The following is a 22,869-nucleotide window of genomic DNA, read 5'->3' on the forward strand; positions in this document are numbered from 1 at the left end:
AGGCAAATCCCAGCTCTGCCACATACAAGTTTAATAACCCTGACAAGGTACTCAGCCTTGCTGCTCTGCTGTGCTCCTCTGTAGGAGGAGGATGGGCTGTAACCACATAGGACAGTTGGGGAAATTAAAGAAAGTTACTTGTGCTAAATGGTGAAATCGTGTCTGGTACCCAGTTATCTTACCTGGTTGTCCCATGCTCTCCTGCCTGGGCAGGCTTGCCCACTCCTCGGTCCCTCCGATCTGATTGGTGTACATTGACCTTGTTGGAGTTGTGAGCTCCGGCAGAGCCACTGCCAGGTGCTCCTAGAAGAGGATTTAGGGGAAAAGGCAGATTGAACTTGGGGTGCCTATTAGGGGGTCGAGAAGCTCCTGCCCATTTGTTCACAGTTTCATGGACTTTTCAGTTACTAAAGTCACAAAGATTTGTGACCCGAAGAGTGACTTTAACTCCATTTCTAACTAAATTCCTAATTCACCCCAATTCTAACTCAATTCCTAATTCCTAAGGTTTATTCTCAACCTTAAGCACCAAGTGTGCCCCTCCATCTGATCTAATCCCAAATCCTAACCTGGGGCCTCCCCTGAACTTTAGCTCTAACCCTCACCCCAATTCTAAGCCCACCCCATCCTTACCCCAGTTCTAACTTGGGCCCTATCCTTAGCTGTAGAGCTCACCCCAAGTCCACTGGTAACCCAGTATTTCCCCAAATTAACAGCTCATTCACTTCGACAGTCATAAGTTTTGCTCTACCTGCGTCCCTTCCGAGCATGGAGTTACTATTTGTCCTAAGTGGATCTTTAAATAATTCCACTTCAGCATCATTCTGAGCAACTAGGTCCCAGAAATCACACTTTTTTGTTTGTTTGTTTTTCGAGATGGAGTCTCGCTCTGTCTCCCAGGCTGGAGTGCAGTGGCGTGATCTCAGCTCACTGCAGCCTCTGCCTCCTGGGTTCAAACCATTCTCCTGCCTCAGCCTCCCAAGTAACTGGGACTACAGGTGTGCGACACCTCGCCTGGCTAATTTTTTGTATTTTCAGTAGAGACAGGGTTTCACCATGTTAGTCGGGATGGTCTTGATTTCCCGTCCTTGTGATCCACCTGCCTTGGCCTCCCAAAGTGCTGGGATTACAGGCATGAGCCACCACACCCAGCCGGAAATCACACTTTCGATGAGCTGGTTGTATTGTTTCTTTTTTTTTTTTTTTTTCTTTCTTTCTTTTTTTTTTTTTTTTTTTTTTTTGAGACAGAATTACACAGAATTTTGCTCTTGTCACCCAGGCTGGAGTGCAGTGGCACAATCTTGGCTCACTGCAACCTCCACTTCCCAGGTTCAAGCAATTCTCCTGCCTCAGAGCCTCCCGAATAGCTGGGAATGCAGGCACAGGCCACCACACCCAGCACATTTTTGTATTTTTAGTAGAGACAGGTTTCACCATGTTGGCCAGGCTGGTCTCGAACTCCTGACCTCAGGTGATCCACCTGCCTCGGCCTCCCAAAGTGAGTACTGGGATTACAGGTGTGAGCCACCGTGAACGGCCTGGTTGTATTGTTTTTAACAGATGTTAAAATAAATATAAAAGGTTTAACATTTAACAAAAATGTTCCTCCACATGTCTCATATCTACAGTTATCTCCCATACCACAGGAAGTGCACACAGAACTTTAGAAAGGACTGAGGTGCCGGAGCCTAAACCGCCAGCACCACCAGCACCACCAGCACCACCGTGGCTCATGCCCTTTGCCAGGCACTGTGTGGGGGCTGCAGCTTCTGCTGCTGGCAGAGTCTGGGAGCAGCCCTAGCTCAGCTCCCCTTCTCGCCAGACAGGGTCCCCAGTGTCCTACCCTCTTTGACTTGACATTTGGTGCATCCCAGCCTGGGTGGTATGCACACTAGCCGTGGAGTTTCCTTAATTGTGAGGAGTGAAGAAAGGTGAGAAGGGAGCCCCTTACTCAGGCATACGTGCTGGAGGCACCTGGGGTGTGAGGCGGAGACAAGGCTGAGGTCAGAGGAGGAGATGGGGTCTGCTGGCAGGGCTGGGCTGAGGGGGAGACTCTGAGGCATGAAGAGTGGTCAGGGTTGGGGCCAGGAGTCAGAGTGAGGCTGGGATAGGGAGAAGGGTGGACATGGGCAGGGAGAAGGGTGAACAAGGGGAGGTAGAGGGTGGGAGAACAGCCTGGCCAGGCTCTGGGACAGCAGCTGGAGCTAAGAGCCAGGTTGGGGTAGGGGGCAAAGCAGATTTTTAAATGACTTTCCCAGGGGTGTGAGGCCCTTGGGCCTCAGAAGGAGACCCTGGAGCACGGCTTGGCTGAGCTGCCACACAGAAAGCTTGTTCTCTACTCTGGGCCCCAGTGACTGAAATGTCCCATCTGGGTGTTCTGGGAGCACAGTGCCACCTCCTGCCCAGCCCCTCCATGGTGGGCCCCTTGATCTTGGCTCCCTCAGACCCCAGGACCCCCACAATTGTTTGTTCATCCCAGATTTTGTTCTTTGCTACCCTGAAGACAAGCCCACGTTTTTTTGTTTTTGTTTTTTTCTAAGATCTAAAATGTGTTTATTTTCCTATAATTCATAAAGCACTTTATAAAGCAGTAAGATCTTAAATTTGTGTACTTTCAAAACACACCAAAAAGGTATCTTCACACACATTTTCTCACCGGTTCCCACAAAGATCCCTTGAAGTCAAAAGGAGCCACATTATCCCATTTGACAGAGGTGTGGCCTGAGGATCAAGGAGGGAGGTAAATGTGCCAAAGAGGGCCACAGACTACTACCAAGTGAGGATTGAAACTCTGCATCCTGACTTCTAACCCAGTAAGTTCCCATTAGCTGACATGAGATATATAGTCCAAAGATGAAGCACAGGTGACATATTGGGACTGGATCTTCTTGGTCAAAGGGTCAAGCTGAGAATAAAACTCCAGGACTGGAATCTGGGCATCTGGGATGGTAGTTGGGGTCAAGGGTGGTGGCACTGATCAATTCCCATTACCTGGCTGCTCACCCACACCAGTGGTGGACTAATTCCTGTAATGCTTGTGCCATGGGAATCCCTCGGGTACTAACCGAAGTTCCATCTGTGATGGCCAAGACAACACATTCATCACCTGTTACCAAAGTCCTGGGCCTCCCACACTTCCCTTTTTAAGGGTTTTACCACTTGTCACTCAAGGAACACAGAGAGAAGTACAGGATTAGCCAGTGAGGGGCAGTGGCAAAGTTCCTGCAGACTCTGGTCTCTGGTTCCTGACTTTCTCTAGGAAGTAATTCTTGAAATCGGTGTTTCTTTCCCTCCATGTGGCACTCCCATTTGGAGATGATCCCAAGGCAAGCCTACCCTGGGTCTCCCCACTTGTCATATGGGGGTTCACATGCTTAAGGCTCACAGCACTGAGCAACAAAGGGCTCTCAGCTCTGCTAAGTCCTAAAAGACGCCCCACAAAACACAGTTGTGCTGGGCAAGTGGCCACAAGCCTATGCCTGGGAGAGCCCCCTCCTATCCAGGCAAAAGGCTTCTCAGTGGTTCCTCTGGGGGTGCTGAGCAGAGTCTGTGATTGGAGCATCAGGCTTTCAAGATTTACATCTTTATTAAAGACTGTGACAGTGGAGGCAGGGCAGAACACCCCTCAGTCACATCTGAAAACAGCGCACATGGTGGGGCTGGAAATCAGTGGGCCCAGTCTCCCTTCCTCCTTCCATCTGCATCAATCTATTTCCATCGGTGCTTCAGAACCAGCGCCTGCTTTAACAGTCTGGCATCAGAATCTTATTTTAAATGCATCAAAGTTCACTGTTAGAGCCAGCACTCCAATTGTGGGAACAAGACCCTGTGGAATTCCTCAGTGGGTCTTCAGGGCCCCCATGGGATGGAGCTGCAGTATGGGCACACACATTTCACCTATGTGAAAGCTGAGGTCATCAGCCATGGAGGCTAGAGGTCTTGGAAAGCATCCCAGGAGCAGGGAGCCAATGAGAAGGGATGGGAGGGAGGGAGGAGGAGGAAGGGTCCGTTGTTCTGCTAATCAGAGAGGACAACCCTGACCTGCCTCTGTTCTGCTGTTGACCTCTGATGTGACCACAATGCTGGGGGCTAACAGTTTGGGATGGGAGCTAGAATTCAAGGATGAGAAAGCTTCCTGTCCACTGCCTCAGAGGCCTGCTTTCCATTCCCAAAAATGCAGGATGGCACAGAGGGATGGCAGCTCTGAGACCATGGAGGCCAATCAGTCCACTTTACAGATGGGGACATTAGAGCTTAGGAAGGGGCCTGTTCCTAGGCCACACTCACTGCACAGTCAGAGATAGGGACGGGACTTTCTCTCCTGTTCCACACTACCTCCCCTTGGAGGAGCTGTCTATGAGAGCAGCGGTTCTCAAACTTCAGCATGCACCAGCATCACCAGGAGAACCTGTTAAAACACAGACTGCTGGGCCCCACCCTGAAGATTCTGATTCCAGAGGCCTGCAGTAGAGTCCACGGGTCTGCCTTTCTAAGAAGCTCCCAGGGGATGCTAATGCCGCAGGTCCTGGACTACATACTGAGTAGTGCTGGACACTCCTTGGGACGGCTGAGGATGAGGGCAGTGCAGGAAGAGCCAAGGGCCATGCTGTGAGGGGTCTGGTGGCCTGAGGACCAAAGAGCAAAGCTGTGGCCAAGTAGAGGTGTCTGTGCAGCCAGGAGGAAGGAAGCAAGCTTTGGAAGCTCAGGCTTTGGAAGCAGGGACGTGCATGGAACATCAGTTTCTGTCTTTGTTGATGAGGCCCCTCTGGGATGAAAGAAGGGAACAGAGTTGGCCTCTGGGCAGGTGGAGGGTGGGGGACCCTAACCTCATGAGGGGCAGTTTGGTTTGGAAGGCACTTTGAGTTGCCATGGGCTGCTGGGGCTGTAGCCAGCATCACCTCAGACTGTTTTCTGTGGGAGCTGTCAACAGGTGTCCTGGGGCAGGGGCTGGGGTCAGGACTGAGCTGTAAGGACACCCAAGGTAGTGGCAGGTGGGATGGATGGGGCAAGACCAGGGCCACCTAGAGAGCCCAGAGGTCATGACTTCCTCACTCCAGACCTCCCTGGTTCTGGCTCCTGGAAGGAGGGGGCTAGGAGTCTGGTGCACACCTGGGGTAGTGGGTGCTCAGCTTTGGAACCTTCTCTGTAGGATTTTTAGAGAAGCGAAATTTGGTCCCAGAGAAAGGGAATTGATTCTGAACCAAATGACAACTGAGGGCTGGGTACCAGGACCTGGGAATGCTGTGATGGGTGGGGCCTGGCTCAGGGACCCCATCCCTCTCTGCCCACCAGAGACTCCAAGATGGTCACCCCCTCCTCTCAGCTCTGCTGGGAGGCCCTCTCTGCCAAGCTATGGCCAGCAAGAGGGGTGCAGACTCCTTCGGCCTGTGCCAGCGCCAGACCCTCCAACAGCCCTTCAAAGTAGGTACCCAGAGCCTGCAGGTTGAAAGCAGGCTGGGCAGGGGGCAACGCGGTGGTCTGCAGGCTTAGGTAGCGGCTGTACTTCTTCAGGCCCCCCTTCCGGTCACGGCGGTGTGCGCTCAGCAGCTCCATGAAGCTCACATTGCGGAGGGCCAGGAGGCGGGCGTTAGCCCGGGGCAGCACAGCCGCCTGCACCAGGGGCTGCAGGGAGGCAAAGCACTGCAGGTTACTGAAGGGGTAGACATGCTGGGCCAGCTGGGGGCCCGGGGAGACCTCAATGAGGCGGCACAGGTCACGCATGGCCAGCACGGCAGCCATGGCACTGTGCTCGCTCATGTTTCTCGCTAGGTAGGTCTGGGCCAGGTTCTTGAGTTTGAAGCTGCTGGCCCCGGGCACACGCTCCTGGATGAGGGGCAGGGCAGCGAGGAAGCCCGAGATGGCCTCCTGGAATTCCCAGAGCCTGTTAATGTCCTCCAGGGCCTGGAAGAAGTTCGGGAGGCCAGGCCCCCACAGCTTGTAGCAGGCCAAGATAGGGCGGCGCATGGAGCTCAGAAAGCTGAGGAAGTGCTGCAGCCCCACCTCCAGGGACACGGCTTTGGAGTAGATGCTGAAGAAGGCTTCGGGCTGGATGACCACGCGGAACTTGCTTTCCTGGTTCACTGCAGCCAGCTGGCTAATCTTCTGGGCTGGGCAGGAGAGAAGGGCAGGGTGAGGACCCAGGGGCACAGAGAGCTCTGGGGTGGGAGCAGGGGGTCCTCTAGGGCTGCTGACCCACCATCTAGAGACCTCACCTTGGGGCCTGCTGGCAGTAGCCACACATCAGCCCCCAAATGCAGCTCTGACCCTGGTTCTGATGGGATAGCAGTCAGAAGGGGAGGCTCGGCTGCCCTCCAAACACTTTGTTCACCAGCTGGGGATCCAGCTCACCCCTTCTTCACTACCAGCCCCAGAGTTGGCCAAACTCCATGGATCCAGGTCCCTCCTGTCTTCTGTCAGCCTCAGCCACTTACACTAGAGATCCCAAGCTATTTGAACTTAGCTCTCCATCCCATGCTCCTTCCTCCAATTCCCTCAAGGACGCCAGCCCAGTTAGAGCCCTGGGACATAGACAGCACTCCACTCAGAGCAAGGCCCAGAGCCTCCCACTGAGGTCTGCAAATGACTTTCCTGTACCATGAAAACACTTGCTGTTTCTGTCTGGCTGGGCTAGCCCCAATGTTGAGTCCATGCCACAGGGTAGGGCCTGGGGCTCTGGCTCAAGGAGGGGCATTTGCAGAGCCAGGGTAAGCACTGGAGGAAGTTGAGGGGCTTCCAGAATAAGGCGTCTGGTCCCTCTGTGACCTTGGATCTGTGGGCAGCCCTGTGCAGCCCCCTGTGGGACTGGCCCTCTACTCAGAAACGTGTAGCACAGCCAGAGGCCTTACTTGGATGACTGGGCTCATGGCAATGAGCTCGCACATTGTGTTTCTGTCTAGGAGTGTGTTCCCCAGGCTCTCCGTCTAAGAGAAGAACTGGTCAGAGGTGCACTTGTGGAGGCATCTGCCTCCCTCGCACACTCAGGCACTGGACAAGGCAGACATCTTCATTCAAGCCAGCAAATGACACCCCCGGAGCCCAGGTGAGCCGGAGTGCTCTGCCCAGCCTGGCTGCAGTTGTTGGCCAGAGCTCAGCGCTCTCCCGCGCCTGACAGATGGCTCTGCCTGCACTTCTTTTTGGGACTCAGAGACTCAGTTAGAAAGGGGTGGGGGTAGCCCCAGGAGAACCCACTTTCATTGTCAATCTTGAGGTCAAAGAAAACCAGAGGTCTATCTTCTGCTTGGGAGTCAGCAAGGTTCTCATCCAGGACCCTGAGGCTAGTGGGGCCTTCCAGCTGGAGGTCACTGGACTCACTGCTGCTGTCATCCAGCTCTCGGGAGGACTGCAACACAGAAAAACCAAGCGTCAGGGGTTCAGAGCGCCAAGGCAAGCACCTGTGCAGAACACTAGCAAGCTGGTATAGCTGGGGGCATCTGCGTGCACATGAAGGAGGGTGTACCACTGGGAAAGGGGACATGTATGCACAAGAGAAGGTATATGTGCATGAATGGGTGTGAATTAGGTGTGTCACATGTGAGGGTTACGTGTGTGAACCAGGGCATACACCTTCATGAGTAGGGGAGGGAAGGTGACACACACAGGTTGTGAACGTGCATGTGTGGGAATGAATCCAAGTGCTAAGCCTGTGTGTGCATGCAGAGTTAAGTGTGAGCTGTGAACCTGCGTTGACACAAGCATATGGAAGTGTGAGAGAAAATGCCAGTGGGTGTGTGCACGAGTGTGTTGTGCTGCTTATGGAGGCTCAGGGAAGGAGCCATCTGCTATGGCAGGCAGGACCTGAGATGTCTGCTCCTAATTTCATATTTTTGAGCAGACTCAGAAGAAGCACCAAAAACTTGGGATGGGAGAATGAAGCCTCATCTTGAACCCCAGATGATTCTTTGGAAGGGGTCAGGAGCCTGCCTTTTCTTGTCCCCGAAGTCAGCCAAGGTGCCAGTGTCCTACACAAAGGCGAAGGGAAGGGCTGCTTGGCCTCCTGAAGGCCACATCTAGGTGGACACTCAGGTCCCTGGCAGTGAGAGAGCAGTGGAGGCCCTTGGCATCTGACCCAGAGGCTTAGAGAAACCTGAGTTTTGGGAGTCCTTCAGGTGAGGTGTTCTCTCCTGCCCCAAGGTCCTGGTGGGAACACTGTTCGAGAAGCCATGGGCTGGGCAGCCAGAGGATGAGGGAAGGGCTCCAGCTCTGAGATTTTCCCAAGGGACTGGGACTACAGAGGGAGGTGGTGCCTCTGATGGTAATACAGAGTTAACTGCTTATCTGCTGAGCTGCCAAGCCCAGATGTTTAGTCTTTGGTGACCAACTTGGAACCTTCCGTGAATGCCACCTGTGGACGTTAGCCAGAGACCAGCAAGGAAGAGACGTGGCCAGGATCACAGGGCCAATTGGGAGCATGGCTGGGACAGAGTCCAGGGCAGGCCTCGGGTTTTTCCTCCTTATGGACTGCCTCTGGCTTCTCCGTGAAGTTGGTGTCACCTGGCGCTAAAGCCTCAGTTAATTCTGGCCTCTGGCTAATGTCCCTGGCCTAGGAGACAGTGCATTTCACTTCCAATGCCCAAGTGAAACATCTGTTTCCAACCAAGCTTCAACTGAGAGAAAAAGCATTTCCGCCTACGAGTAACCTAAGATGTGGTGCGTATTCCTAGGAGTGGCAGGGTTTCACTTGATTTGCATTTCACAGCCCTGCTCCAGGCTCGCCAGCTTTCTGCCAGTCAGTGTCAGAAGCACTCACTATGAATCCATCTAGAGCTGGCTTTGCCTCTTCATATCCAGGGATCTAGTCAGAGAGTCTGCCCAGCGCCTCGCATCTCCAGATCCTCATTTAGCCACGGTGTCAAAGGCTGATTTCACACGTCTTGCTCCGGGTGAGCCCACACTGCTGTCTCACCTTCCCGACTTGGTTTCCTCCCTGTAAGGAGCCTTCTACAAGGCGTCTTCCTAGCTTGTAGCTGGGTGGCTGGAGGCTCCACCTTCTCCCGCTTAGGGAGAATCCAGTTGTTTCCTCTCTCCAGGCTTCACTGGGCAGCAGCACTCTCCCACAAGCTGCCAGAGGGGCTGGGCTCCCCTCCTGGGTCCTCCCTGGTTCAGATCCCTGGTGCCAATAGCTGAGGCTGAGTCCATGCTGCCACCTACTGACACCACACACAGGACTTTCTCTTTTTCATTCTTCTTCCTGCTCCAAACGCAACTGCAAATGCCCCTTTGTGTTCCTGAGTGCCTCCACAAAGCTCGGGGCAATGTCCTCGGCCTTAGAACCAGTCTTCTCTCAGATCTGCTCTTCCAAGAGCAGAGCTCCCTGGAGAGCCACAGTGCTGTCTCCTTAGGCGATCTCTCCCATCGTTACAGCAGGGCCATTTATGGCAGCCACTAGACCCTCATTTCTAGAGCCTTCCATTGTCCTGGGGCCAGGGAAAGTCCTTTGTCCTAAACTTACTGGAGCTGCCTTCTCTAAGAAACCTCTGCTTTCTCCCTTAATAAAAGGACACCCCATTCCACCGAGCTTGTTAATGGAGGACAGGCTGGAACTTTCAGCCCTGACTCACTTCCTCCAAAATTCCTCTTGCCGTTGGGAACTTCCATAAAGTATGGCCGCCCATGGAGCTGGTCTCACTGGAACTCCAGCCAGCTGTGAACTCAGAATTCTCCCCTGCCCCACCTTAAACTCCAGCATCACGGCTGGGGAGTGCTGACGCATTTAAACAAGACTTTCCGAAAGACTCAGGTTTGCCAGCAGGGCCATCAGACATAGTGGCCTGGTGCAGGACACACTCCCCTCCCTGCTCACTAGGGGAGACTCTCCCATTCTGCCCCAGGCCCCACACCTTGGCCTTATTTCACAAATTAGGATAACTGGGTGTCGGGGGAGCATAGAGAGAGACAGTCACTAGAAAAGGCTTAGATTTGCTTGGAAGAGAAAAGGAAGGGAGACAGAAGAAAGAGGATGGGAAACAGAGTCTTGAGCCTGCATGTGAGGACTGGGAAGGAAGGGGGAAACCTTTGCTATGTAGTGAAAGATGCCAGGCGCCAAAGAAAAGGGGAAGAGGGACTGAAGAAGTGCTGCTGGGGTTATGAGCTGGATTCCCTTTAATATTCTTTCAAAAGATGCAAGTAGATACTGGGATTTATTTATTTATCATACTTGGTTCATGGACATTGTTTCTTTGAATGCAAAACTGTGTTCAGGCTGAGCCTCGTGAGAACCGGGATTTTTTCAGGATATACATGCAACTTGGATACACATGCAGTCTGGCCCATGAGCTACACCCATCTCACTCCCCTTCCTCATAGATCTCCCGGCCTGAGCAGGTCAACTGCATTCCAACTCAACACAGCAGGTCTAACAGTTGTCCTAAGCATGCTCAGAGGAAGTGGCTGGATTGGCACTTTAATCACCTTCCAAAAGTCTAGGAGGTGCATCAGGGAAGATCCAGCCTCTCCTCTCCTCTGCTGTATCACAGCCCGGTATGAAAATGTCACCTGCATTCAAGACTGCTACATCTATAAACAAACGATCAGCATTCCTCTACCAGACATGCAATGAATCCCATTCAGTGGTTCTTGACTTTGGCGAGGCATTCGTAGCTTTAAGAAAAAACTCTTGGGGCCTAGGCTGCAGCCAAGACTGATTCAATTAGAATCTCGGCATGTGAGACCTACGAATCTATAGTTGGGAAAACTCCCCAATGTACAGCCAGCTTGAGAACAATCGTCCTTATCACTGATTCATTCCAGGTTTGCTCATCAACCAAACACACACAAGCCGAACTCTGAGAGTCAGCTTCCAGCCTCTGGTAGATACAGAGCATCTGACATTCATGCTTATCAAGAGCCCTCAAGCTCCTGAAGAACTTTCTGAGCACTTAAGCATCAGCTACAGCTGGAATCAGTTTGGCAAGACACATGCACTGCTGTCTTTCTGCAGACACAAAACCCCAGCTCTTGCAAAGCCTCAAAGACCCCAGGAATACCGCACATGTTATCAGTGAACTGGACCATAAACTTGGCCAGCCTGTGGCCTCTGCTGCCCTTCTGCCTAGCTCCAGCCTCTTGGCCAGCACCTCCATTTCATTTTCTCAGATGCACGCTCACCAGGGCCACGGCCCCTCCGTGGATCAGCCATTCCCCACAGGCCTCCCTTCCTTCGCCATCACCACTGCCACTTCTGCCACAGGCTGCCCCCTCCCGTTGACCCCCTCCTGTTGCTGCTGCCACCAAGGCACCGGAACCAGTAATCTATCACAAGAGTGAGTGAGAACACCTATCTTTTCCACTTTGGATCCTAAAGCAGGGGCCCCCAGGGCAGGCGCATTGCTGTCCCACTCTGGCAGTTTTTAAGCAAAGTCCTCACCCGAGGTACTCCACAACCAGGCCTGGGGGACTCACTGCTCCACCCCATGACTATGCCCTGCTGCCTCTTGCTCCTCCTTGCACCAGCAGTCTCTCACTGAATCCCTAGGACACAGCTGAAGCTCAAGGGAGGGGTCCCTAAATGCCCTGATACACTTGGAAAGTGTCATATCGTAGCAGATCAGTATTCTGCAACTTTCCTCACTGTAAGGCTGGATACAAGCGGCACAGCTGGGGAAGATGGGTTAGGAGGGAGCCGGGGTCACCTTGGGAATATCACCCTACCCCCTCCCTCTAAGCTGGGGAGTAGGAATTTGCAGTGGGGGTGCTGGGGGTACTCTAGGGGCACCAGGGGTCTGGAAAGGGCATAGAAGTTGAGTGACAAATGCATGGGGGGACCTCATTTGTTGGGGTTTTAAAATATATATTTTCTAAAGTTTGGGACTCCTGTAACAATTTTTAAAACCTGTGTCTTAAAGCTACATACACAAAAGCAGCGGTCCTCTGGCTCTCTCCCCACATCTCCAGGCCTGCTCTCTAATGTGAGCTCCTAGGTGTTTAATTCATCATCACCTGAAATGTGCTCTTACCCACTCCCTTAATTCACTGGATAGCCCCTAATGACTCCTTGCTGATAGCTGAGCATTAGATACTCTCCGCCCCTAATATTGCTGGGGTCCCTCTACTTGACTGTCCATGATGTCTGGGGAGACTGTTGGCATTCCAATCCCGTTCTCCACCTTTCCTTCCCAGGCTTCTGCCTCTACCCAGGGTCAGTGGTAGCTTTAATTTTACCAAGATTATGAGATGGAAATAAGTGCCCAGATTTCAGAGGAATTTAGACCCTAGAAAGACAAGACACAATAACTGGTTGGATGTAAGGAATAATCAAAAGGGGGGTGCCCTGGGTGGCTGGGGTCTCGGCTTGCGCAACGGGGCAGAGAGTGGGGTGAGCTACTGAGAGGGGAGGAGGAGGTGCTGAGTTTGAGGTGCCAATGGGCATCCATGTGGAGCTGTTAGAAGGTCATTGGCCACGCTGGTCTGGCAGGCAGGTGCGAGCATTGGGTATCAGCTACCCCTGGGCGGTAACTGAAGTCAGGGGCATGGCTGAGAGCACCTGGGAGAATACACAGACCGAAAAGAGGAAAGGGCCCAGCAGCAAAGCTGGAGGAGCACCACACCCAAGACAAAACAGAGCCTGCAGAGGAGAGGGAGGAGTGCCCAGAGCTGCACCAGAGCAGGCAATCTTTCCAGGAAAGACTGGGCCCGGCGCCAGTCAAGAATAATAAGGACTAAACACAACATTGCACCTAGAGGCATGGAGGCCACTCTGGTACTGGCGGGGAAGCGCAGGAGGTGGAGTGAAGAAGGGGCAAGGAGGGGGTTGAAGTTTAAACAAGGAAAGCAGAGGAAGGGGAGCCGACAGTTGAAGAGGGAAGTGGATGGAGTTTTCTGAGATGAGAAAGACCTCATTCAGGGTGTTTCGTTCAGAAGGCAGTGGATGCATTAGAGATGCAAGACAGATGAGGAGGAGGAATGAGGCTTCCAGGGGGTCAAGGGCTGGGGCCAGGACACAGGGTGAGTCCTGGAGGCAGGCAGACATCCCTTCCACCCTAACGAGGACAGGGAAGGGATGTGATGGGGATCTGTAAATAGGGAGCAAGATGTTAACTGTCCCTATGCCATTGGAGAGCTCCTGTCTTCTCCCTGGAGCAGAAGGTGCTACCACCAGCTGAGGGTGAGGCTGGGACACGGGTCCAGTGAGGAAAGGCAGGCGGGGGCTGCCCTGCAGAGCAAAAGGATATGCTGGGCAGAGAACTAAGGAGCCCTTAGTAGTTACAGACAACCACTCATAGTTTTCCCAGGCCTTTCTCCCGCAGATCTCGGCCTCCAGGTGGCAGCACAGAGGCGACAAGCACCTGAGTCCTTCCAGGATTTTCTGCTGGGCAGGCAGCTGTGATCCTGATGAAAGATGGGATGAAATGGTGAGTGTGCGGGGCTGGAGGGAGGCAAAGGTAGGACCTAGAGCTCAAGGAACAGGAGGCTGCGGTCAGAGTCCGAGGGGGCCAGCTGAGGGACTGACAGTGCTCGGTGATGGCGAGGTGCAGGGCGCAGCCATGGGGCAGGCAGTTGTCGGGCGGAATGGGGTGATGACCCCTGAGAGGTCAAGGAGTGGCTTGGCGGGCAGGTCGGGGGATGTAGAATTCACTCAGGAGGAAGGCAGGAGCTGAGCAGGGAGAAGAAATCTGGGAGGCGAATGCTCACGTCTGCCCTCAGTGAGGGTAGGCAGGTGAGTGTCTGAGATGAGCTGGGGAGCATAGGGCCCACCCTGAGAGGGACAGAGGATCCTCAGAGGCACAGAGGATCTTACCAGACGGCCAGGAGGGGGATGCAACAGTCCAGGAAGCACGGGGCCTTGACCCTACCTCCCACCTCTGATGCCCATAAGTGTGGGCAGAAGAGGGGACATGGTATCCCCACAGGAGAACCAACTTCCACCGTAGGGAAGAGAGAACCAGCCTGCAACGAGGAGCTGGATCCATCAGAGAACATGATGGTCATGGAATAAGGGTTCGCAAGGGTGATGGTTCAACAAGTGTTTATTGAGCAGCCACGTCTGCCAGGTCTTGGGATAGCCAGTCCCTGTGCTCATGGGCTTAGATCCTGGCAGAGGCCCCGTGGAAAAGCTTGGGGTGGGGATCAGGGCATGGAAGGCTGTGCTATTTGCCAGGGACTCAGAACACAGGAGGGTGCAGGGGTGACAAAAGTTTCTTTCTTGGGCAGAGTCCTGGAATGGTGGCTTGAGTCTCAGCCATGCCTTAGCCTTCCCCTCTCAGCCAGAGAAGACCCATGTCTCCCTGCCCAGAGGTCCATGCGTAGCCATGCATTCACTGAGTCATTCCTTTACCAAGAATTAACGAATGTGTACTCTGTGCAGGGCCTGAAAGAGCATGGGCTAGAGGAGGCAGCTCAGGGGCCGGGCAGGGGTGTTGGCGGCAAGGTTGTAAGAGAAGGGTAGCACTCTCAGAGGCCTGCTTGACGGGCACCTGGGACTGGGCTGATGGGGGGCCTTTCTGGGGGACCGGGTGGTGGGAATGTAACTGGAGAGGCTTCCAGAGGCACTTGGACTTGAGAAGCCTCCATGGCGCCTCTGACAGAATCTCCAGGGGAAACACCCGTTCCAAGAGTCTGGGCTCTGCCTCCCCCTGCCCCCACCATGGAAGAGTTATCAAGCTGGGAATTCACGGAGGAGAGGGGAAGGGAAAAAAAGTGGTTGAGCCACTGGGATAAATAGGAGGAGCCCCGGAGGGAGCGGCTGCGGGATCGCACAGTCCCTCGTATCCGGCAGGGTGGGCAGATGCCCCTTTGCAGCTGGGCAGGATGTTCCTGGGCATTGGCAAGATGGTTGAGGGGCCCTGTGGTGGCAGGAGTGCTGGCTTGGACCACATGGGGAGACCAAGCCCGAGTAGGGACCCGATGCAATCGAGGGTGCAAGCGGAGGGCGTGGCGAAGGCGGATGGCTCTCTGTGCTCTGTACAACAGGTAGCGGATCCCACGGTGGACGGCAGGGTGCTCCTGGTGATCAGGAGGCTGGCTGTGAGGCTCAGCATCGGGGACGGCAGCCTGCTCAGCGGGCTGGTGGGGAGGCCAAGCTGGGGGGTGGTGTGTGCCACGGGGCAGGCTGGAGGCTCCTTGTGCTCTCAGCAGAGACTGGGCTGGCGAGGACTGTGGCTCGGCGGTCTCCATGGGCTCTGTGCACTTTCCAATACAGAACCTCAGACTGAGGGCTGGAAGAGACCTCAGGGGCCACCCAGTCCAACCTTTCACTCTATTCAGATCCCATTTTCCCCTGGACAGGTGATGGCCCAGCCTCTAGTAATAAACCTCTAGGGACAGAAGGGTCGCTACCCATGAGGCCACCTGTTTCATTGTGGAATGGATTTACAGTTCTTTCTTACATGGATAGAGTCAAACCTCACTTGTTTGGCCCCTGAACAGCTGCCCTGTGGCCTCACACCCCTTCACTGGCCCCCACTGGCTGCAATAAACCAAGGAATGGATTCTTGTCCAGCCCTCCTCACTGAGGACTTAGAGGACAGTAAATGCATAAGGAAGTTCCAGACAAAGGCCTTGGACATTCCAGAAAAGAGACAGGGCTCTGGACACATGCTATCAGCATTTCACAAGAGTACATATGGCTACTGAAGGCTCCTGCCCTGGTATAGTGGGAGGGCTGGGGTGGTCCAGGCATGCAGCTAGCATTTGGAGACTGTCCTCAGCACAGCTTGGGACTCAAGGCCTCACTGGAAAATTCCCCAGGTGCAAGGCAAGTCTGAGAGTTATCTGCTGTGGCTGTGTCCCCTGGGACCTGAAATGGGGGGAGGCAAGAGTCCTGGGCTGAACTTCTGGGCTACTCACCGAGTTTTCGGCATCTGAGTCTTCCGAGCTGCTGATCACCACAATGCGCTCCTCTGAAACGGGGAAGCAGAGATGCATTATTAACTGCCCAGGACACACGCTGGGAGGGTGTGGGTGTGCACCTACTGGAATCCTTGCAGGCCAGTGGACTGGGGGCAACGGATGCCCTGCAGGGGGATGGGAATAGCCACTGTGTGTGCCAATGTGACTGCTTTACACTTGGATTTGTGTAATTCACAAATGGGTTTCCATAATTTCTTGCTGTGCCTTATCTATGAATATTCAATTAAGTTATTTGCCCAGAATTCAGAATTTGCCCCCTGTACAGCAAGCCTGACAACCACTACCTGGTCTGGAACCTTCTGCAATCCTAAAGAAGCACACTGTTTGTCCTCATTCGCAGCTCCATGAGCTGGGGTGTCTAGAGTTAAAATATGCTTCATTTAGTTAATCAAAACCCATCGATTACCAATAGCATTTGTGGGTAAGGAACATCAGTCAGTGCTCAGTGTGCGACCAGGGCTGGGGCTTGGTCAGAATGAAGAACAAAGCTGTACTCTGGGTTAAGCAGATCCAAGAAGAACTCTCTTGTTCCAGATTTCTCTGGGTTGACCTCAACTCCTGCCCAACTGACTACCTGCCTGGCAGTGTTCGTAGAAGATAACTCTGACAAATGAGATACCTAGGTAGGTGGCCTTTGTAGAAACACTTGGGGAAATGATGGGTGTAGACTGAGAGAGCAGAGTTAAGGTCACGGGGAGTCCAGTTTCCTGTGACAGTATGCCCAAGTCCTCTCTGGGAGTATGCTAGGCATCAGCCAAAACTTCTTGTGGAGACCTGCCCTGTGCAAAGGCACAGTACTGGGCACTGTAAGATTCATGTTTGGGAGAAAGGACTCATAGAACTGTGCATTTTAGCCTGTCAGGCTCCCCACACCTTAATCATGGCAAAACACATGGTAAACCGTATCCACTCTCACCCCCAGGCACACTGTGAACTTTCCCTATCTTATTCAGTGGGAATAAGGGACTCCTGTTGGCTTTGTGCTTTGTGGATGGGGCCAAAAATACAGAAGAGGGGTCCCACCCAGACCCTGGCAGGCAGCAACTGCCCTACCCACCTCCCTACCTGCCTCCCCGGTGCCACTGGCCACGTGGTTGCTGTTGGGCGGGAAGACCTCACTTCCTATGACGGGGCTCCTGGGGTTAGGCGGCCCATCCAGGTGGGGTGGTGAGACTGCCTTGGAGGTGCTGGGCCTGGGCTGCTCCGGGGAGCTCCGAGCCAACCTTGCCTCCTTCCCCTCCTCAGACTCCATCTTGATGACCTTTCTGGGGCACTGGGTCTGGCTGTTCTTCCTCTTCTGGGCTGTGGTTGTATTGGAGACATCCTGCACAGAGGGAGTCACAGAGCCAGGTCAGATGCCTCCAGGGGTGGGTGGGCAGAGCCTGCCCTGAGTGCCAGGGGCTTGTGACCACCCTTTTGCTCCTACTATCCCCTCTCCTCTGCTCTCAACCATGCAGATCACGTCTCTCTTCAGACAGGAAGTCTTCCCAAACTGGTACTATCTGCTGTCCACCAGTCTCTGCTGGCCTCTGACAGCCCTGGGTGTCTCAGCACCCCTGCTGGGCTGGGAGTGGGCCATGCTTTTGGGGAGCTCCCTGACCATGCAGCCAAGAACAGGGGAGAGCACAGAGAAGGCGCTGAGCAAAATCTTTCCCACGAAGAGCTGATCTGATGAAGGCCTGGATTCCCACCCCAGTGCCAGCTCACTTTCCTGGTGGAATCGAGGCCTTCGGAAGGGGAGGCCGGGGCTGGGGAGAACCTTACCTCTCCGTAGGAGGGGCCTTTGATGGAGAAGGCGTACACTGGCACAGGGTGTGCCCCGGGCACTGACTGTACCACAGCCATAGGCTGGGCTTCAGCCAGCCCCAAGGCCTGAGCCTGGGCCTTCACTCTCTCTGCCTCCTCGGGCTGCAAAGTTGGGAAAATCAAGTCAGAAATGACTAGGCAGTAGCCCCAGGACCAGGTACCCCAGACCTGTGGTTGGCCCAATCCCTGGGGCCTCACCGAGTCACAGGTCCAGGTTCCCTGACTCACAGCTCCGAGCTCACTGGGGACAAGAAGTCCTCCAAACTCTCCATCACATCACTTCCTTTTTTAAAAAAAATTTTTTTTGTAGAGACAAGCTCTCACTATGTTGCCCAGGCTGGTCTTGAACTCCTGGGCTTGAGCAATTCTCCTGTTTCGGCCTCCCAGAGTGCTGGGATTACAGGCATGAGCCACCGCGCCTGTCATCACCTCCTTCTGACTCTGAGTTACTGGTGCCTAGGGACCACTTTGGTTCTTGTGTGTCCTAAGAGGGCTGGAAGATACCCCAGGAATCACAGTGCCCGATGCAGGACATGCTCAATAATTAGCCCAACTTATACACACACCTCCAGGGACAAAGTGCTCACTACTGGCGAAAGCAGCTCCTGTAACAATGAGAAAATCTTCCCATTGAGCTGAAACTGGCCTCCCTGGGACCTTGCCTCTGCCCTCTCAGCCTTAACTCTACCTGGGTCAGCTACTACAATAGTTGGGTGAATTGCTTAAAACTCCTCAGGCCTCAGTCCCTCTCTATAAAGTGGGAGTAACAACATCTACCTTATATGGTAATGTGGATGAAATGTGTTAATACAAGTAAAATATAAAATACCTGGCACTTAGAAAATGTCGTTGATGATAAATATTGTTCTTATTACTACTCTGTGCCAGGCACAGTGCTAAGTACTTCATGTATCTATCTCAAAATTAAATAGAGGCAGTTTCTTAAAAGACTAAATGTAGAATTACCATAGGACCTAGCAATTCTACCCCAGGTGTGCACCCAAAAGAAGGGAAAACAGATGGTTAAACAAAAGTTTGCACGTGAATGTTCAGAGCAGTACTATTCACAATAGCCAAAAGGTAAAACAAACTAAATGTGCATCAACTGATGAGTGAATAAACAAAAATGTGGTACAGCCACGTGATGGAATATTATTAAGCCATAAAAAGGAATGGAGGACTGAGATGTACAACATGGATGAGCCCTGAACGTATTACATTAAATGAAAGAAGCCAGCTGCACGTGGTGGTGCGCATCTGTAGTCCCAGCTACTTGGGAGGCTGAGGCACAAGAATCGCTTGAGACCAGAGGCAGACATTGCAGTGAGCCAAGATTGTGTCACTGCACTCCAGCCTGGGGCACAGAATGAGACTCCGTCTCAAACAATAATAATAATAATAATAATAATTAATTTAAAAAAAAAAGAAGCCAGACACAAAACACACATTGTATAATCCTATTTACTTGCAATGCTCAGAATGGTTAAATCCATAGACACGGAAAGCAGATTGGTGGTTGCCAGGAAATGGGGGAGGGGGAAATGGGACTGCTTCATGGGTAAGGGGTTTCCTTTTGGGGGGATAAAAATATTCTGGGGCTAGATAGGTGGCAATGGCTGTGCAAGATTATGAAAGTACAGCAGGCTGAGGTGTGACAATCGCCTCAGCCTCCCACCTAGGCAACATAGCGAGACCTCATCTCTGAAAATTAAAAAGAAAAAAATTTAACCATTTGAGCTGGAGCTGCAAAGAAAAAAAAAATTTTAAAAATATTATGAATGTTAATAAATACCACTAAATTGCACACTTCAAGAGTTAAAATGGTGAATTTTATATGAATTTTATCACCATAAAGATTATAGTTAAAAAAAAAAAAGTAGGTGCCATACTATGATTATTGCCAATCTTCAGAGAAGGAAACGGAGGCAGAGAGAGGTGAAGTGATTTCCAAAGGTCACATACCTCGGGACCTCTGGCCTGGCTTGAATCCAGTGTTTTTTGTTTGTTTGTTTTGAGACAGTCTTGCTCTGTTCCCAGGATGGAGTGCAGTGGCGCGATCTTGGCTCACTGCAACCTCCGCTTTCTGGGTTCAAACGATTCTCCTGCCTCAGCCTCTCAAGTAGCTAGGATTACAGGCACACACCCCCACACCCAGCTAATTTTTGTATTTTTAGTAGAGACGGGATTTCACCATGTTGGCCAGGCTGGTCTCAAACTCCTGACCTCAGGTGATCCGCCCACCTCAGCCTCCCAAAGTGCTGGGATTACAGGCATGAGCCACCGCACCCGGCCAAATCCAGTGTCTTGAAATGGAGGCCTCTTCCTGCCCCAGCGTGCTCTTCATTTTCTTTACTTGCTGAGTCTTTTACATCCTTCCCCACCATCTTTCTCTCTTATGTGAACTTTAAACGTCCACTGGACCAATTGTTGAAAATGAGTGAGTGGCAGGGATATGCCTTCCTCATGGGGACAAGCTCTGTCCCTCCCATGTGGGCCTTCTGAGAACCACCCAGGCAAGCTGGGGCTGGGCGAGGAGGCTCCCCACAGAGGCTGCTGGGTATGTGAGTTAAGGCAGGGATGGCCCCAGCACAGTGCTGGCTCCTGGGTGTGCCAGGTACCAGAACCCCGCCGTGGGTCTTTCTCTTGGGCTCCACACCATTGGCCATGATGGATTGACCTCCTTCCCTCCTCCCTTCCTTCCTTCCTTTTTCTCCACATCTTTAAAAAGAAGGAGGATGATCTCTGCAGATTAGAGAGTGTGAGTCTGTCTGGGGAAGGAGAGAGAACAGATGATCTCCCAGGATCTGTCTCTGCCAGGCCTCTAGGAGAGTCTAGTCACTCTTAAGGCCAGTGGTTTTCAAACTGCAGCTTGTGACCCATTAGTGGATCCAACCATGAAAGCAATTTAGTGGGTCATGACCAACATTATTATATCAAAAATAATAGTATAGAATAGAAATATTATCAGAGTATATCCCATGTAACAATCATAATTTATTTTGTAAAACTTTTTTTTTTTTTTTTTTTTTTTGAGGCAGAGTCTCGTTCTTGTTGCCCAGGCTGGAGTGTAGTGGCGTAATCTTGGCTCACTGCAACCTCTGCCTCCCAGGTTCAAATGATTCTCCTGCCTCAGCCTCCTGAGTAGCTGGGATTACAGATGCCCACCACCAAGCCCGGTTAAGGTTTATATTTTTAGAAGAGACTAGGTTTCATCATGTTGGCCAGGCTGGTCTTGAACTCCTGACCTCAGATGATCCACTTGCCTCTGCCTCCCAAAGTGCTGGGATTACAGGCGTGAGCCACTGCGCCCAGCCTATTTTATAAAACTTCTCCTTTAGCTACAGTATGTGTGTGCATATGTATACACTATAAGTTAAGATGTAAAATATATACATTTTTAATAGAGGATAGTGGTCAAAAAAGAGTTTAACCCACCTCATACACATTAGAATGACTATTATTTAAGAAAAAAAGAGAGAGAGACAATATAACAAATGTTGGTGAAGCTGTATTCTCTCCAGTCAAAACTTCTATACAGTGCTGGTGGAAATGTCAAATTGTGCAATAAAAAATGGAAAACAGCATGGTGATTCCTCAAAAAAAATTAAAAATAGAATTACCATATAATCCAGTGATTCCACTTCTCAGTAAACATGCAAAATAATTGAAAGCAAGGTCTCAAGGATATATCTGTACACCGTGTTCACAGTAGCATATTCACAATAGCCAAAAAATGGAAAAAGCCAAGTGTCCATCAACGGACGAATGGATCAACAAAATGTGGCATATACACATTATGGGATATTATTATTCAGCTTTAACAAGAAAGGAAATTCTGACACATGCTACATGGATGAACCTTGAGAACACTGTGCTAAGTGAAATTGGCCAGTCACAAAAGGACAAATACTGTGTGATTCCACTTATAGGAGGCACCTAGAGTAGTGAAAATCACAGAGACAGAAAGTAGACAAGGGTCACCAGGGCTGAGGGGAGGCAGCTTGGGGAGTGACTGTTTTATGGGGACAGAGTTCCAGCTTGGGAAGATGAAAATCGTTCTGGAACGGGTGGTGGCGATGGCTGCACAGCAGTGTGAATGTACTCAATGCTACAGAACTGTACACTCAGTATACACTGAACTGAACATTTTGAAATGGTTAAGATGAAATATTTTATGTTATGTGTATTTTACCGAAATTAAACTTTTTTTTTTTTTTTTTTTTCAAAAAGGAGTTTAAAAGGTCCTGCTCTATCATTCTGTGTCTGGCTCTGCAAACTGCTGGTATGTAAAAGACCCTCTTTCCAGACAGGTCACGAACTCCCCAAAGGCCGGGCTGGCCTCCTCTCTGCCTCTGTCCCAACCTCCCTGACACACCCTCCATCCACGTTAATAAAACAGGGAACACACCAGAGGGCTCAGTAGAGAAAAACACATCATAATGACGGATTTATAATTTTTATAGCTTTAAATAATAAATTTATTTTTTTCCATTAAAGTATTATAACATGATTACAAAAAGCCTATGAGAAACAGAGGAGGGAAAATATCCGAGCTGCTGCCGCCCCACCCAAACAATCCTAGTGAAGCCTGTTGAGTTTTCTCTTCATCTCTTCCAGGCATAGAGTTGCAATGAAAGTAAACAAACCAGCAGTTTCAAGAGGGAGGAGCGCTGGAGCTAGATGCCCAACTCCCGCCTTCTAAGGCAGAAACATGGACCCAAGAGCTGCTTCTCTCCTGGCACAGCTGATGGAGCACTTTCCCTTAGGACAGCCGTCTGTGCCTGCCTCACCTGTCCTTGCGCTCACACTGTGTTCCCCACTTTCTTCCCTCAGCTCCACTGCCATCCCCAGGCAAGGACTGAAGCCAGAGGCTCCGCAAAAAGAGCAACCCTCTAATAGTCCAAGTTCAAACTGCTTCCTAGCTGATAGTGACAGGCCACGTCTATTCTGATTTTATCAAGACAAAGACCCAAAATACCTAGACCTTCACACAAGACAGTGCAGGCTCTCTTGCTGTTCATTTACCAATGACTAGCACCTGGAAGACAGCTGAGTCTGTGGACCAAGGGCACTTCCCCATTATTATTTTGATTTTATTTGTTTGTTTGTTTTTTGAGACAGGGTCTCACTCTGTCACTCAGGCTACAATGCAGTGGTGTGATCACAGCTCACTGCAACCTCAAACTCCCTGGGCTCAGGTGATCCTCTCACCTCAGTCTC

The 22,869-nt window shown here is 51.8% G+C and overlaps 1 protein-coding gene across 20 annotated transcripts in view; it reads right to left on the bottom strand.

Moving 5' to 3' along the window:
* Nucleotides 1–3,567: 3,567 nt before the first annotated feature.
* The window catches only part of PML (promyelocytic leukemia), a 54,443-nt gene continuing 35,141 nt past the window's right edge, over nucleotides 3,568–22,869 (bottom strand). For 2 of the 20 annotated variants that reach the window (XM_003901175.5, XM_009210578.3), the window contains exons 5-9: nucleotides 17,608–17,751; nucleotides 16,909–17,167; nucleotides 15,781–15,833; nucleotides 7,189–7,339; nucleotides 3,568–6,107 (exon numbers count right to left, since the gene is read on the bottom strand). In XM_003901175.5, the coding sequence (XP_003901224.2) occupies nucleotides 5,320–6,107; nucleotides 7,189–7,339; nucleotides 15,781–15,833; nucleotides 16,909–17,167; nucleotides 17,608–17,751 (1,395 nt within the window). In that variant the 3' untranslated portion in view covers nucleotides 3,568–5,319. The other 18 variants (XM_031668498.1, XM_009210580.3, XM_009210579.4 and 15 more) reach the window with 18 other exon arrangements.

Source organism: Papio anubis, chromosome 7 (assembly GCF_008728515.1).
Source record: "Papio anubis isolate 15944 chromosome 7, Panubis1.0, whole genome shotgun sequence".
Lineage (NCBI taxonomy): Eukaryota > Metazoa > Chordata > Mammalia > Primates > Cercopithecidae > Papio > Papio anubis.